At 59.3% G+C, this 15,055-nt stretch overlaps 1 protein-coding gene across 1 annotated transcript in view; it reads right to left on the reverse strand.

The window, feature by feature from the left end:
• Nucleotides 1-15,055, reverse strand: part of LOC138734968 (E3 ubiquitin-protein ligase HUWE1-like) — a 97,342-nt gene that overhangs the window by 23,991 nt on the left and 58,296 nt on the right. Inside the window, exons 41-45 of the mRNA XM_069882798.1 lie at nucleotides 12,722-12,875; nucleotides 7,960-8,321; nucleotides 6,342-6,537; nucleotides 3,656-3,823; nucleotides 1,847-1,989 (exon numbers count right to left, since the gene is read on the reverse strand). Coding sequence (XP_069738899.1) covers nucleotides 1,847-1,989; nucleotides 3,656-3,823; nucleotides 6,342-6,537; nucleotides 7,960-8,321; nucleotides 12,722-12,875 — 1,023 coding nt within the window. The remainder of the gene's footprint in view (nucleotides 1-1,846; nucleotides 1,990-3,655; nucleotides 3,824-6,341; nucleotides 6,538-7,959; nucleotides 8,322-12,721; nucleotides 12,876-15,055) is intronic.

Consider the following 15,055-nt stretch of genomic DNA (forward strand, 5'->3'; position numbering starts at 1 on the left):
CCCCCAGCCCCCCCAAATCCACCCCCACACCCCTAAAGTGCCCCCCAGCCCCATCTCAGCCCCCCAAATCCCACTCCAAGCCCTCCAAATCCGCCCCAGCCCCCCAAATCTACCCCCAGCCCCCCCAAAATCCCACTCCAGCCGCCCAAATCAGCCCCCAGCCCCCCAACTTCTCACTCCAACCCCTCCAAATCGGCCCCCAGCCCCACCTCAGCCCCCTCAATCTACCCTCAGCGCCCCCAAATCCCGCTCCAAGCCCTCCAAATCAGGCCCCGTCCCCCCAAAATCCACCCCCAGCCCCCAAAATTGCACCCGGCCCCCCAAATTCCCACTCCAACCCCCCCAAATCAGCCCCTAGACCCTCCAGCTACTAAAATTGCCCCCTCAGTCTCCCCAAACCCCACTCCAAGGCCTCCAAATCAGCCCCCAGCCCCCCAAAATTGCCCCCCAGCCCCACCTCAGCCCCCCAAATCCCACTCCAACCCCTCCAAATCAGCCCCCAGCCCCCCAAAATTGCCCCCCAGCCCCACCTCAGCCCCCCAAATCCCACTCCAACCCCTCCAAATCAGCCCCCAGCCCCCCAAAACTGCCCCCCAGCCCCACCTCAGCCCCCCAAATCCCACTCCAACCCCTCCAAATCAGCCCCCAGCCCCCCAAAATTGCCCCCCAGCCCCACCTCAGCCCCCCAAATCCCACTCCAATCCCTCCAAATCAGCCCCCAGCCCCCCAAAATTGCCCCCGAGCTCCATCTCAGCCCCCCAAATCGCACTCCAACCCCTCCAAATCAGCCCCCAGCCCACCAAAATTGCCCCCCAGCCCCACCTCAGCCCCCCAAATCCCACTCCAACCCCTCCAAATCAGCCCCAGCCCCCCAAAACTGCCCCCGAGCTCCATCTCAGCCCCCCAAATCCCACTCCAACCCCCCCAGATCAGCCCCCAGCCCCCCAAAATTGCCCCCCAGCCCCACCTCAGCCCCCCAAATCCCACCCCAACCCCTCCAAATCAGCCCCCAGCCCCCCAAAATTGCCCCTCAGCCCCACCTCAGCCCCCCAAATCCCACTCCAACCCCTCCCAATCAGCCCCCAGCCCCCCAAAACTGCCCCCCAGCCCCACCTCAGCCCCCCAAATCCCACTCCAACCCTTCCAAATCAGTCCCCAGCCCCCCAAAACTGCCCCCCAGCCCCACCTCAGCCCCCCAAATCCCACCCCAACCCCTCCAAATCAGCCCCCAGCCCCCCAAAATTGCCCCTCAGCCTCACCTCAGCCCCCCAAATCCCACCCCAACCCCTCCAAATCAGCCCCCAGCCCCCCAAAATTGCCCCTCAGCCTCACCTCAGCCCCCCAAATCCCACCCCAACCCCTCCAAATCAGCCCCCAGCCCCCCAAAACTGCCCCCGAGCTCCATCTCAGCCCCCCAAATCCCACTCCAACTCCTCCAAATCAGCCCCCAGCCCCCCAAAATTGCCCCTCAGCCTCACCTCAGACCCCCAAATCCCACTCCAACCCCTCCAAATCAGCCCCCAGCCCCCCAAAACTGCCCCCCAGCCCCACCTCAGCCCCCCAAATCCCACTCCAACCCCTCCAAATCAGCCCCCAGCCCCCCAAAACTGCCCCCCAGCCCCACCTCAGCCCCCCAAATCCCACTCCAACCCCTCCAAATCAGCCCCCAGCCCCCCAAAATTGCCCCCGAGCTCCATCTCAGCCCCCCAAATCCCACTCCAACCCCTCCAAATCAGCCCCCAGCCCCCCAAAATTGCCCCCCAGCCCCACCTCAGCCCCCCAAATCCCACTCCAACCCCCCCAAACCCACCCCCAGCCCCCCCAAATCCCCCCCCCGGGCGGTTACGTTGATGCCGAAGCCGGCAGGGGGGTCGAAGTCCGGGGGGGGCCGGGTGAGGCTGCGGTACTGCTGGTACATGTCGTCCCCGATGTCGGAGAGCAGCTGGCTCACCTCGCTGGGCGCCGCGCTTTTGGGGTCCCCCTTCTCGCCTGCGGGAAAAAATATCAGGGACCCCCCCCAAAACGGCCCCCGGTAACCCAAAATGGCTCCAAGCACCCCCAAAATGGCTCCGGGTACCCCCAAAACAGCCCCTGGGTACCCTCAAAAGGGCCCCCGGTAACCCAAAATGGCTCCAGGCACCCCCAAAAGGGCTCCGGGCACCCCCAAAACGGTCCCCAGGCACCCCCCAAATGGCCTTAGGGCACCCCGATTGCTGCTACGAAGCCGAATTCCACCCCCCACGCACCCCAATATTTCCCCATGCACCCCAATTCTTTCCCATACACCCCCCATTGCCCCCTGAGCACCCCAATTCTCTCCTATACACCCCAACTGCCCCCCTACCTGCACCCCAAATCTCCCCCTGAGCACCCCAATTGCCTTCGGAGGTGGCTGTAACCCCAAAACCCGCTTTGAGGATGGCTGTAAGCCCCTGGGGACCCCCAAAACCCCTCTTATGAGTGCCTGAAACCCCCAAACCCCCCCTTGGGGATGGCTGTAACCCCCTGGGGACCCCCAAAATCTCCCTTATAGGTGCCTGAAGCCCCCCAAATCCCCTCTGGAGGTGCCTGTAACCCCCAAAACCCCCTTTATGGTGGCTGTAACCCCCTGGGGACCCCCAAAACCCCTCTTAAGGGTGCCTGAATGACCCCAAATCCCCTCTGGAGGTGCCTGTAACCCCCAAAACCCCCTTTAGGGTGGCTGTAACCCCCTGGGGACCCCCAAAACCCCTCTTATGGGTGCCAGAAACCCCCAAAATCCCCTTTGGAGATGCCTGTAATCCCCAAAATCCCTTTTAGGGTGGCTGTAACCCCCTGGGGACCCCCAAAATCTCCCTTATAGGTGCCTGAAGCACCCCAAATCCCCTCTGGAGGTGCCTGTAACCCCCAAAACCCCCTTTAGGGTGGCTGTAACCCCCTGGGGACCCCCAAAACCCCTCTTATGGGTGCCTGAAACCCCCAAACCCCCCCTTGGGGATGGCTGTAACCCCCCAAATCCCCTTTAGGGTGGCTGTAACCCCCTGGGGACCCCCAAAATCTCCCTTATGGGTGCCTGAAGCACCCCAAATCCCCTCTGGAGGTGCCTGTAACCCCCACAACCACCTTCAGGGTGGCTGTAACCCCTTCGGGACCCCCAAAATCCCTCTTATGGGTGCCTGTAACCCCCAAAATCCCCTTTGAAGATGCCTGTAACCCCCAAAACCCCCTTTAGGGTGGCTGTAACCCCCTGGGGACCCCCAAAATCTCCCTTATAGGTGCCTGAAGCACCCCAAATCCCCTCTGGAGGTGCCTGTAACCCCCAAAACACCCTTTAGGGTGGCTGTAAGCCCCTGGGGACCCCCCAAACCCCCTTTGGAGGTGCCTGTAACCCCCAAAACCCCCTTTAGGGTGGCTGTAACCCCCTGGGGACCCCCAAAATCTCCCTTATAGGTGCCTGAAGCACCCCAAATCCCCTCTGGAGGTGCCTGTAACCCCCAAAACCCCCTTTACGGTGGCTGTAACTCCCTGGGGACCCCCAAAACCCCTCTTATGGGTGCCTGAAGCCCCCCAAACCCCCTTTGGAGGTGCCTGTAACCCCCAAAACCCCCTTTAGGGTGGCTGTAACCGCTTGGGGCCTCCCAAAACCCCTCTAGGGGCCCCCCAAAAGCCGCGGTACCCTCGTCAGGCGCGTGGTAGGCGGCCAGGGCGTTGAGCATGTCGTAGATGACGTCTTTGATGGGATCGGGAATGGCCGGCAGCGCCGCCGGCTTCACCGGCGTCGTCTTCACCAGCTGCACCGCGTTGGGACCCTTAATGCGCAGGTTTTCAAACTCGTCGTCGGAGGCTGAAGGGGGAAAGAGAGAAAAAAAAGGGGGTTCAGGTGGAAAAAGGGGGGACGGGGGCACAAGAGGGCCATGAACCTCCATTTTAGGCCCCAAACCCCCCATTTTGGGGGCTCAAATGATACTCAAAACCCCATTTTGGACCTGAGAGCCCATTTTGGGGGCTAATGGGACCCCGAAATAACAATTTTGGACCCAAGATCGCATTTTTGGGGCTCAAGGGACCCTCAAAACTCCCATTTTTAGACCTGAGACCCCATTTCGGGACTAAAGGGACATCCAGGAGCCACATTTTGAAGTTTAAGGGACCCCAGCACCCCTTTTTGGAGCCCCAGACCCCTCTCAGAGCCCATTTTGGAGGTAAAAGGACCGCGGGGACTCTACTTTGGGGGCGAAGGGACCACTAGGACCCCATTCTAGACCCACAAGGACCCCATTTCGGACCCACAGAGACCAATTTTGGAGACGTAGCTCCTCTGGAACCCCATTTGGGACCCCAAAACCCCATTTTGGGACCCCAGGACCCCATTTTGGTGCCCCTAAGGCCCTACTTTGTACCCCAAGACCCCATTCGGGACCCCAGAACCACATTTTGGGACCCCAGGACCCCATTTTGTTGCCCCTAAGCCCCTATTTTAGATTCCAGGAGCCCATTTGAGACCCCAGAACCACAGTTTGGTTCCCCTAAGGCCCAATTTTAGGCCCCAGAACCGCATTTCGGTGGCCCTAAGGCCCCATTTGGGACCCCAGGACCCCATTTTGGTGCCCCTAAGGCCCTATTTTGTACACCAAGACCCCATTCGGGACCCCAGAACCCCATTTTGGGACCCCAGGACCCCATTTTGGTGCCCCTAAGGCCCTATTTTGTACCCCAAGACCCCATTTGGGACCCCAGGACCCCATTTTGGTGCCCCTAAGGCCCTACTTTGTACCCCAAGACCCCATCCGGGATCCCAGAACCACATTTTTGGTTCCCCTAGGCCCCTAATTTGGACCCCGGGATCCCATATGGGACCCCAGGATCCCATTTTGGTGCCCCTAAGGCCCGATTTTGTACCCCAAGACCCCATTCGGGACCCCAGAACCACATTTTGGGACCCCAGGACCCCATTTTGGTGCCCCTAGGCCCCTCTTTTAGATTCCAGGAGCCCAGTTGAGACCCCAGAACCACAGTTTGGTTCCCCTAAGGCCCAATTTTAGGCCCCAGAACCGCATTTCGGTGGCCCTAAGGCCCAATTTGAGACCCCAGGACCCCATTTTGGTGCCCCTAAGGTCCTCCTTTGTACCCCAAGACCCCATTTGGGACCCCAGAACCCCATTTGGGGACCCCAGGACCCCATTTTGGTGCCCCTAGGCCCCTATTTTAGATTCCAGGAGCCCATTTGAGACCCCAGAACCACAGTTTGGTTCCCCTAAGGCCCAATTTTAGGCCCCAGAACCGCATTTCGGTGGCCCTAAGGCCCAATTTGGGACCCCAGGACCCCATTTTGGTGCCCCTAAGGCCCGATTTTGTACCCCAAGACCCCATTCGGGATCCCAGAACCCCATTTTGGGACCCCCGGACCCCATTTTGGTGCCCCTAAGGCCCTATTTTGTACCCCAAGACCCCACTCGGGACCCCAGAATCACATTTTTGGTTCCCCTAGGCCCCTATTTTGGACCCCGGGATCCCATATGGGACCCCAGGATCCCATTTTGCTGCCCCTAGGCCCCTATTTTAGATTCCAGGAGCCCATCTGAGACCCCAGAACCACAGTTTGGTTCCCCTAAGGCCCAATTTAGGCCCCAGAACCGCATTTGGGTGGCCCTAAGGCCCAATTTGGGACCCCAGGACCCCATTTTGGTGCCACTAACGCCCTATTTTGTACCCCAAGACCCCACTCGGGACCCCAGAACCACATTTTTGGTTCCCCTAGGCCCCTATTTTGGACCCTGGGATCCCATATGGGACCCCAGGATCCCATTTTGTTGCCCTTAAGCCCCTATTTTAGATTCCAGGAGCCCATTTGAGACCCCAGAACCACAGTTTGGTTCCCCTAAGGCCCAATTTGGGACCCCAGGACCCCATTTTGGTGCCCCTAAGGCCCAATTTGAGACCCCAGGACCCCATTTTGGTGCCTCTAAGGCCCTATTTTGTACCCCAAGACCCCATTTGGGATCCCAGAACCCCATTTCGGGACCCCAGGACCCCATGTTGGTGCCCCTAGGCCCCTATTTTAGATTCCAGGAGCCCATTTGAGACCCCAGAACCTCAGTTTGGTTCCCCTAAGGCCCAATTTTAGGCCCCAGAACCGCATTTCGGTGGCCCTAAGGCCCAATTTGGGACCCCAGGACCCCATTTTGGTGCCCCAGGCCCCTATTTTAGATTCCAGGAGCCCATCTGAGACCCCAGAACCACAGTTTGGTTCCCTTAAGGCCCAATTTTAGGCCCCAGAACCGCATTTGGGTGGCTCTAAGGCCCCATTTGGGACCCCAGGACCCCGTTTTGCTGCCCCACAGCCCCTTTTTTTAGGCCCTCACCGGTTCCGGAGCCTCGTGGCGCGGGGAGGGCGATGCGGATGCAGCCGGTGGCCACCTCGGTGAAGACGTTGGGGCTGCGGCAGGCGGCGGGGCCCAGAACCCGCAGGATGTAGTTCACCTCCCGCGATCCCAAACTCCCGGACACCACGCCGGACGTGGTGCTGCCGGCCCCGCTGGTGGCCGCCGAGCGAACCACCTGGGGGGGAGAGAAGTTAGAGGGGGGAAACGGGGCGCCCCCAAAACCCTGCGCCCCCAAAACCCGCCTCCCCGCCACCCCCTTAGCCGCTGCACCCCCTGATTCATCATCCCAGCCCCTCGATTCCTCCATTTCCTCATCCCAGCCCCTCAATTCCTTGATCTCATTATCCCAACTCCTCCATCTTGTTATCCCAGCTCCTCCATCTCGTTATCTCGGCCCCCCAACTCCTCCATCTCGTTATCCTGGTCCCCCAACTCCTCCATCTCGTTATCCCAACCCCCTCAACTGCTCCATCTCGTTATCCTGGCCCCCCAACTCCTCCATCTCGTTATCCCAGACTCCACTGCCGTGTTCCTGGCCCCCCAACTCCTCCATCTCGTTGCCCCAACTCCTCCACCTCGTTATCCCAACCCCACCAACTCCTCCATCTCATTATCCCAAATCCTCAATCTCGTTATCCCAACTCCTCAATCTCGTTATCCCAACCCCCTCAACTCCTCCATCTCGTTATCCTGGTCCCCCAACTCCTCCATCTCATTATCCCAACCCCCTCAACTCCTCCATCTCATTATCCTGGCCCCCCAACTCCTCCATCTCGTTATCCCAGACTCCACTGCCGTGTTCCTGGTCCCCTAAACTCCTCCATCTCGTTATCCCAACCCCCTCAACTCCTCCATCTCGTTATCCTGGTCCCCCAACTCCTCCATCTTGTTATCCCAACTCTTCCATCTTGTTATCCCAACTCTTCCATCTCGTTATCCCAACCCCCTCAACTCCTCCATCTCGTTATCCCGGTCCCCCAACTCCTCCATCTCGTTATCCCAACTCCTCCATCTTGTTATCCCAACCCCCTCAACTCCTCCATCTCGTTATCCCAGCCCCCCAACTCCTCCATCTCGTTATCCCAACTCCTCAATCTCGTTATCCCAACCCCCTCAACTCCTCCATCTTGTTATCCCAACTCCTCCATCTCGTTATCCTGGCCCCCCAACTCCTCCATCTTGTTATCATGGCCCCCCAACTCCTCCATCTCGTTATCCCGGTCCCCCAACTCCTCCATCTCGTTATCCCAACTCCTCCATCTTGTTATCCCAACCCCCTCAACTCCTCCATCTCGTTATCCCAGCCCCCCAACTCCTCCATCTCGTTATCCCAACTCCTCAATCTCGTTATCCCAACCCCCTCAACTCCTCCATCTTGTTATCCCAACTCCTCCATCTCGTTATCCTGGCCCCCCAACTCCTCCATCTTGTTATCATGGCCCCCCAACTCCTCCATCTCGTTATCCTGGTCCCCCAACTCCTCCATCTTGTTATCCCAGACTCCATTGCCATGTTCCTGGCCCCCCAACTCCTCCATCTCGTTATCCCAACTCCTCCATCTCGTTATCCCAGCTCCGGGATCTCGTTAGGGCGGCACCTTCTCCATGGTGTGGCGCAGGGTGCAGGGATCCTCGATGATGTGCCGGAAGAGGAGGGTGACGAGCGGGGTGAAGCCGGTGAAGCCGGAGCTCTGGGTGAGCCCCAAGATGGTTCTGGTGCTGCGCAGCTCGGCGAAGAGCAGAGCGTGTTTGTGGTGGCGCGTGAGGCGCAGGCAGAGCCGCAGGGTCGCGTGGAGGGTGTCGGGGTCCACGGGGACCCCCAACATGCTCACGCAGGCCCGTAACACCGCCGGCACCGCCTCCTCCGCCAGGCCTCGCACCGGAGCCTCCGAGCACCCCGGCGCCTCCTCCGAGGACGGCGGCGCCGACGACGATTCCTCCTCCGACGGCGGCTCGGGGGCTGCGGGGAGACCCCCAGAAGCTCCAACACCCCCTCAAACCCTCTGATTCCCCTCACGCCTCCCTCATTTCCCTCATACCCCCGCTAATTCCCCTCACGCTCCCCTAAATTCCCCTCACGGCCTCTTAATTCCCCTCACGTACCCCTAAATGCCCCTAATTTCCCCTCATACCCCCCCTAATTCCTCTCACGCTCCCCTAAATCCCCCTCACGGCCTCCCAATTCCCCTCACACAACCCTAAATCCCCCTAATTCCCCTCATACCCCCCCTGATTTCCCTCATACCCCCCCTAATTCCCCTCACGCTCCCCTAAATTCCCCTCACACACCCCTAAATCCCCCTAATTTCCCTCATAGCCCCCCTAATTTCTCTCACGCTCCCCGAAATTCCCCTCACGGCCTCCCAATTCCCCTCACACACCCCTAAATCCCCCTAATTTCCCTCATACCCCCCCTAATTCCCCTCACGGCCTCCCAGTTCCCCTCACACACCCCTAAATCCACCTAATTTCCCTCATAGCCCCCCTAATTTCCCTCACGCTCCCCTAAATTCCCCTCACGGCCCCCCTAATTCCCCTCACGCTCCCCTAAATCCTCCTCACGGCCTCCCAATTCCCCTCACGCACCCCTAATCCCCCTAATTTCCCTCATACCCCCCCTAATTCCCCTCACACACCCCTAAATCCCCCTAATTTCCCTCACAGCCCCCCTAATTCCCCTCACGGCCTCCTAATTCCCCTCACGGCCTCCCAATTCCCCTCACACACCCCTAAATCCACCTAATTTCCCTCATACCCCCCCTAATTCCCCTCACGCTCCCCTAAATCCCCCTCATGGCCTCCCAATTCCCCTCACACACCCCTAAATCCCCCCGATTTCCCTCATAGCCCCCCTAATTCCCCTCATGCTCCCCTAAATTCCCCTCACGCTCCCCTAAATTCCCCTAATTTCCCTCATACCCCCCCTAATTCCCCTCACGCTCCCCTAAATTCCCCTAATTTCCCTCATACCCCCCCTAATTCCCCTCACGCACCCCTAAATTACCCTCACGGCCTCCTAATTCCCCTCACACACCCCTAATTTCCCTCATACCCCCCCTAATTCCCCTCACGCTCCCCTAAATTCCCCTCACGGCCTCCCAATTCCCCTCACGCACCCCTAAATCCCCCTAATTTCCCTCATACCCCCCCTAATTTCCCTCACGCTCCCCGAAAATCCCCTCACGGCCTCCTAATTCCCCTCACGCACCCCTAAATCCCCCTAATTTCCCTCATACCCCCCCTAATTCCCCTCACGCTCCCCTAATTTCCCCTCATGGCCTCCCAATTCCCCTCACACACCCCTAAATCCCCCTGATTTCCCTCACACCCCCCCTAATTCCCCTCACGCTCCCCTAAATTCCCCTCACACACCCCTAAATCCCCCTAATTTCCCTCGTACTCCTCCTAATTCCCCTAACGCTCCCCTAAATTCCCCTCATGGCCTCCTAATTTCCCTCACAGCCCCCCTAATTCCCCTCAAGCTCCCCTAAATCCCCCTCACGGCCTCCTAATTCCCCTCACACAACCCTAAATCCCCCTAATTCCCCTCATACCCCCCCTGATTTCCCTCATACCCCCCCTAATTCCCCTCACGCTCCCCTAAATTCCCCTCACACACCCCTAAATCCCCCTAATTTCCCTCATACCCCCCCTAATTCCCCTCACGGCCTCCCAGTTCCCCTCACACACCCCTAAATCCACCTAATTTCCCTCATAGCCCCCCTAATTTCCCTCACGCTCCCCTAAATTCCCCTCACAGCCCCCTAATTCCCCTCACACACCCCTAAATGCCCCTCACGGCCTCCCAATTCCCCTCACGCATCCCTAAATCCCCCTAATTCCCCTCATACCCCCCCTAATTCCCCTCACGCTCCCCGAAATTCCCCTCATGGCCTCCCAATTCCCCTCACGCACCCCTAATCCCCCTAATTTCCCTCATACCCCCCCTAATTCCCCTCACACACCCCTAAATCCCCCTAATTTCCCTCACAGCCCCCCTAATTCCCCTCACGGCCTCCTAATTCCCCTCACGGCCTCCCAATTCCCCTCACACACCCCTAAATCCACCTAATTTCCCTCATACCCCCCCTAATTCCCCTCACGCTCCCCTAAATCCCCCTCACGGCCCCCTAATTCCCCTCACGCACCTCTAAATCCCCCTAATTTCCCTCATACCCCCCCTAATTCCCCTCACGCACCCCTAAATTCCCCTCATGGCCTCCTAATTCCCCTCACACACCCCTAATTTCCCTCATACTCCCCCTAATTCCCCTCACGGCCTCCTAATTCCCCTCTACACCCCCTCATTGCCCCCCAAGCCCCCCCCAAACCCCTTTAGGCTCCCCCAGACCCCCCAAAACCCCTCTATGACCCCCCAAGACCCCCCCCAAACCCCTCTACGACCCCCCAAGACCCCTCTACACCCCCTCATTGCCCCCCAAGGCCCCCCCAAACCCCTTTAGGCTCCCCCAGACCCCCCAAAACCCCTCTATGACCCCCCAAACCCCTCTATGAACCCCCCAAGACCCCTCTACACCCCCTCATTGCCCCTCACGGCCCCCACAAACCCCTTTAGGCTCCCCCAGACCCCCCAAAACCCCTCTACACCCCCTCATTGCCCCCTAGGACCCCCCAAACCCCTCCGTGCCCCTTCATTGCCCCTCAAGACCCCCCCAAACACCCCTAAAACCCCCCCATTGCCCCACTAAACCCCTCACAGGCCCCCCAGACCCCCCCCAAACACCCCAAAACCCCCTCATTGCCCCCTAGGACCGCCCCCAACCCTCCTACGACCCCCCAAACCCCTCACAGGCCCCTCAGACCCCCCACCAAACACCCCAAAACCCCCTCATTGCCCCCTAGGATGCCCCCCAACCCTCCTACGACCCCCCAAACCCCTCACAGGCCCCCCCAGACCCCCCCCAAACACCCCAAAACCCCCTCATTGCCCCCTAAAACCACCCCCAACCCTCCTACGACCCCCCAAACCCCTCATAGGCCCCCCAGACCCCCCCCCAAACACCCCAAAACCCCCTCATTGCCCCCTAGGACCCCCCCAACCCTCCTACGACCCCCCAAACCCCTCACAGGCCCCCCAGACCCCCCCCCAAACACCCCAAAACCCCCTCATTTCCCCTCTAGGACCACCCCCACCCCTCCTACGACCCCCCAAACCCCTCATAGGCCCCCCAGACCCCCCCCTAAACACCCCAAAACCCCCTCATTTCCCCTCTAGGTCCACCCCCAACCCTCCTACGACCCCCCAAACCCCTCACAGGCCCCCCAGACCCCCCCCCCAAACACCCCGAAACCCTCTCATTGCCCCCTAGGACCGCCCCCAACCTTCCTACGACCCCCCAAACCCCTCACAGGCCCCCCAGACCCCCCCCCAAACACCCCAAAACCCCCTCATTTCCCCTCTAGGACCACCCCCAACCCTCCTATGACCCCCCAAACCCCTCACAGGCCCCCCAGACCCCCCCCGAAACACCCCGAAACCCCCTCATTGCCCCCTAGGACCCCCCCCAACCCTCCGACGACCCCCCAAACCCCTCATAGGCCCCCCAGACCCCCCCCCAAACACCCCGAAACCCCCTCATTGCCCCCTAGGACCCCCCCCAACCCTCCTACGACCCCCCAAACCCCTCACAGGTCCCCCAGACCCCCCCCCCATCCCCCCGAAACCCCCTCATTGCCCCCTAGGACCCCCCCCAACCCTCCGACGACCCCCCAAACCCCTCACAGGCCCCCCCAGAACCCCCCCCAAACACCCCGAAACCCCCTCATTGCCCCCTAGGACCCCCCCCAACCCTCCTACGACCCCCCAAACCCCTCATAGGCCCCCCCAGACCCCCCCCCAAACACCCCAAAACCCCCTCATTGCCCCCTAGGACCCCCCCCAACCCTCCTACGACCCCCCAAACCCCTCACAGGCCCCTCAGACCCCCCCCAAACACCCCAAAACCCCCTCATTGCCCCCTAGGACCCCCCCCAACCCTCCTACGACCCCTCAAACCCCTCACAGGCCCCCCCCAACACCCCGAAACCCCCTCATTGCCCCCTAGGATCCCCCCCAACCCTCCTACGACCCCCCAAACCCCTCACAGGCCCCTCAGATCCCCCCCCAAACACCCCAAAACCCCCTCATTGCCCCCTAGGACACCCCCCCAACCCTCCGACGACCCCCCAAACCCCTCATAGGCCCCCCAGACCCCCCCCCAAACACCCCGAAACCCCCTCATTGCCCCCTAGGACCCCCCCCAACCCTCCGACGACCCCCCAAACCCCTCACAGGCCCCTCAGACACCCCCAATCCCCCCGAAACCCCCTCCTTGCCCCCCCAGACCCCTCCCCACGTACCGGGGGGCTCCTCCTTGCTCCTGCTTTCGGGTTCCTGCCCCTCCTCGCTCGCCTGCTCCCCCTCGGCGCCGTCTTTGCCCCCCGTTTTTCCGGCCCGGGGGGGTCGCAGCAGCGTCAGCATCACCGGACGCCGGTTCCCCGTCTCCTCGTTCACCTGAAAACCAGCAGGGGAGGAGGATAAGGAGGTGTAACCCCAACTTTCGGGGTGTCCCCCCCACTTTTTTGGGGTGCGTCCCCCCTTTCTGGGCCTCAACGAGGCCCACGAACTGACCTAAAGGCGAAGCAGCCGCCGCTTCTCCCTCCCCTTGCTCACCCGGAGGGGTCGATAAGGGGGTGACCCCTCACTTTGGAGCTGGTTTCTCCCATTTTTGGGGTCCCCCATCCACTGTTTAAGTCCCTCCATTCATTTTTGGGGTCCCTCATTCACTTTTGGGGTCCCTCATTCACTTCTAGGGCCCCTCAACCCATTTTGAAGCCCCTCCATCCACTTTTGAAGCCCCTCAACCCATTTTGAAGCCCCTCCATCCACTTTTGAAGCCCCTCAACCCATTTTGAAGCCCCTCAACCCATTTTGAAGCCCCTCCATCCATTTTGAAGCCCCTCCATCCACTTTTGAAGCCCCTCAACCCATTTTTGAAGCCCCTCAACCCATTTTGAAGCCCCTCCATCCACTTTTGAAGCCCCTCAACCCATTTTTGAAGCCCCTCAACCCATTTTGAAGCCCCTCCATCCACTTTTGAAGCCCCTCAACCCATTTTTGAAGCCCCTCAACCCATTTTGAAGCCCCTCCATCCACTTTTGAAGCCCCTCAACCCATTTTGAAGCCCCTCCATCCATTTTGAAGCCCCTCCAGCCACTTTTGAAGCCCCTCCATCCACTTTTGAAGGCCCTCAACCCATTTTGAAGCCCCTCCATCCACTTTTGAAGCCCCTCAACCCACTTTTGAAGCCCCTCCATCCATTTTTGAAGCCTCTCCATCCATTTTGAAGCCCCTCCAGCCACTTTTGAAGCCCCTCAACCCATTTTGAAGCCCCTCAACCCACTTTTGAAGCCCCTCCACCCACTTTTGAAGCCCCTCAACCCATTTTTGAAGCCCCTCAACCCATTTTTGAAGCCTCTCCAGCCATTTTTAAGCCCCTCCAGCCATTTTGAAGCCCCTCCATCCACTTTTGAAGCCCCTCAACCCATTTTGAAGCCCCTCAACCCATTTTGAAGCTCCTCCATCCACTTTTGAAGCCCCTCAACCCATTTTGAAGCCCCTCAACCCATTTTGAAGCCCCTCAACCCACTTTTGAAGCCCCTCCATCCACTTTTGAAGCCCCTCAACCCATTTTGAAGCCCCTCAACCCATTTTGAAGCCCCTCCATCCACTTTTGAAGCCCCTCCATCCACTTTTGAAGCCCCTCAACCCATTTTGAAGCCCCTCCATCCATTTTGAAGCCCCTCCATCCATTTTGAAGCCCCTCCATCCACTTTTGAAGCCCCTCCAGCCACTTTTGAAGCCCCTCAACCCATTTTTGAAGCCCCTCCATCCACTTTAAAGCCCCTCCATCCATTTTGAAGCCCCTCAACCCATTTTTGAAGCTCCTCCATCCATTTTGAAGCCCCTCAACCCATTTTGAAGCCCCTCAACCCACTTTTGAAGCCCCTCAACCCATTTTGAAGCCCCTCAACCCATTTTGAAGCCCCTCCATCCACTTTTGAAGCCCCTCTACCCATTTTGAAGCCCCTCCATCCATTTTGAAGCCCCTCCATCCATTTTGAAGCCCCTCCATCCACTTTTGAAGCCCCTCCATCCATTTTGAAGCCCCTCAACCCATTTTTGAAGCCCCTCCATCCACTTTTGAAGCCCCTCAACCCATTTTGAAGCCCCTCCATCCACTTTTGAAGCCCCTCCATCCACTTTTGAAGCCCCTCAACCCATTTTGAAGCCCCTCCATCCACTTTTGAAGCCCCTCCATCCACTTTTGAAGCCCCTCAACCCATTTTGAAGCCCCTCCATCCATTTTGAAGCCCCTCAACCCATTTTGAAGCCCCTCCATCCACTTTTGAAGCCCCTCAACCCATTTTGAAGCCCCTCCATCCACTTTTGAAGCCCCTCCATCCACTTTTGAAGCCCCTCCATCCACTTTTGAAGCCCCTCAACCCACTTTTGAAGCCCCTCCATCCACTTTTGAAGCCCCTCAACCCATTTTGAAGCCCCTCAACCCATTTTGAAGCCCCTCCATCCATTTTGAAGCCCCTCCATCCACTTTTGAAGCCCCTCAACCCATTTTGAAGCCCCTCCATCCACTTTTGAAGCCCCTCCATCCACTTTTGAAGCCCCTCCATCCA

Source organism: Phaenicophaeus curvirostris, unplaced genomic scaffold (genome assembly GCF_032191515.1).
Source record: "Phaenicophaeus curvirostris isolate KB17595 unplaced genomic scaffold, BPBGC_Pcur_1.0 scaffold_344, whole genome shotgun sequence".
NCBI classification, from domain to species: Eukaryota; Metazoa; Chordata; class Aves; order Cuculiformes; family Cuculidae; genus Phaenicophaeus; species Phaenicophaeus curvirostris.